Source organism: Lactuca virosa, chromosome 4 (genome assembly GCF_052849685.1).
Source record: "Lactuca virosa cultivar CGN04683 chromosome 4, Lactuca_virosa_CGN04683_v6, whole genome shotgun sequence".
NCBI classification, from domain to species: Eukaryota; Viridiplantae; Streptophyta; class Magnoliopsida; order Asterales; family Asteraceae; genus Lactuca; species Lactuca virosa.
The window spans coordinates 37848121-37850199 of record NC_136429.1 but is presented as its reverse complement, the minus strand read 5'-3'; the positions used below and the strand labels follow the sequence as shown (position 1 = coordinate 37850199).

At 33.7% G+C, this 2079-nt stretch overlaps 1 protein-coding gene across 1 annotated transcript; it reads right to left on the bottom strand.

Moving 5' to 3' along the window:
* On the bottom strand, positions 1–479 carry LOC145103897 (uncharacterized). The gene has a single exon (XM_079041171.1). The coding sequence runs from the start codon at positions 404–406 to the stop codon at positions 197–199; it is 210 nt and encodes a 69-aa protein (XP_078897297.1). The 5' UTR covers positions 407–479; the 3' UTR covers positions 1–196.
* Between the last annotated feature and the right edge of the window lie 1600 nt (positions 480–2079).

Genomic DNA, 2079 nt, shown 5'->3' with positions numbered 1-2079 from the left:
AAACACAATTCAAAAATGGTATTACAATTGTACAAAACTACAAATTGAATTCTATAATCATATAGATCTATCCACCAAGAAAAATCTTTACACAAGAACAACAAAGAATTATTCATTATTTCGACAACCCTATCAAATCCAATCCAATCCAAAATCAAGAACTCAAAAACCCAAAACCCAAAACCCAATGATTTTGTCACACAATCTCTGCAATTTTGGGTTTCGAACAAGATGGAGGTGATGAAGAAGCTTGATCGGCATTAGGCGGTGTAATTGGAACCCCAAAAGCTTGTGCATGAGTTCTAATATCTTGTCTTCCTCTTGCCCTTCCTATCAGATAACACCCAACGCCAAGCATCAACGAGAACAGGATCAATGGGAGTGATATCACCACCACCATCGCCATTTTTACTTCACTTTGAAGGTTTACAGAACAGATGATACAGAAAGAAGGAGACGTAGCTCGTAGCTTTAGTTCACTGGTTACACGATGAGCTTGATACCTGATGATTTGCCTGTTATAAAGGATATTATATTTTCATATGTAGTCCTTGTATTTTACGCTACTTTCACTTTAGATCCGTATGAGTTCAATGTTTTAACAATTTTCTACTATACAATCCGAGTTCCATTCGTTTGGAATTATATTATTTGACATTTGTAAAATGGATTGATCATTTTGTAGACATATTTATGCTATCGAAGGTATTTATTTGGTAATATACGTCAGGATTTTTTTCATTTTCTTTGTAAATAAGTATATTCGTAAGGTGTTCATATTAATTATCAAACAAAAGAAGTTTGAAGTATTAATTATTAATTTATTTAAATAATTGTGTTTTATTTTTGCAAAATGGCATTTTTTCAACAAGTACTAACAATTTTTTGTTGTCAAATACAATAATATTTTTGAAAAGATAAGTTTATTGAGATTTTATTTAGTTACTGTTTTTTGTCAATGAAGCAAATTTAAAAAATAATTTGTAGCAGAAAATAATAATACCGAGAATAAAAAGCAAAATATTTTTGTAGATTTTTCTTTTTAATAACGATAAATTATGTGTCAGGTAAAACAAATTGTTGGTTAAAAAAAATAAAATAATAAACAAAAGTTGACTAAAACATACGAATTAACCAAAATCACTTTCTATTATCATGTTTTTAAGATTAAATTTGTAGTGGTGGTGCTAACAAAAGAGATTAAACTTTGTAGGGCTTGGGTGGATTTGTCTAAAAGAGCAGGGGTTTTGATGTAAATATTGTATTGAAAAGACTAAAGGCTGTACAGCTGGCATCTACTTCCAACGGTTCGCGTATGAACGTTGTACATCCCAACGGATAGTTGAGGCTACCCCAGATATTTGGGCCCACCATTTATTGTTTGCACATATTGTTTTAGAGCGAGAAACGCGAGGGTGACGTGGCCGTTCTCGACGCCGTCGTAACGGGGGAACACCGCCCCCCAACTCGTTGCATCTCGTCGTCTGCTTTTCGTTGCCATGGAAACGAAATGTAACGCCAAAAAAAATATCCGTTGTGACTTTAGATCGTTTGAAAACGGTCAAATTCAAACCCAAAAAAAAAATTTACCTTTATATATATATATATATATACTCATTTTATTTCAAATTTTTTTAAACCTTTATCTCATTTTCTCTATATCTTATACACATATTTTCTTAAAATTTCAAAAAATGGAGCAAAACCCAAACACCTCCCTCCATCATCAAACCCAAACACAACCTCGCCTCTCGGATTTGCGGGGTATGAAAATTATTTCAACCTTTTATCGTCTCAAGGTTCACCACAAATCTCATACCAAGGCGTCGCTTTCAATACCGCTTCACCGCCACTGCAATTTCCCAACTCACTTTACCTTCAACAAAATCAATTTGGTCAAAACCCAAATTTACAACAAAATACTTTCTCTACTTTTGGTTCGATGCAACAAACAACCAACCAACCATCGTCTACAACACAATCATCAGTTCAAGTGGAAGCGGGATGTAGTAAGAAAGGGAAAGGGAAAGGAAAATCGAAAGGGAAATCAATAGCGGTAGAAACAGAAAATGCAGACGT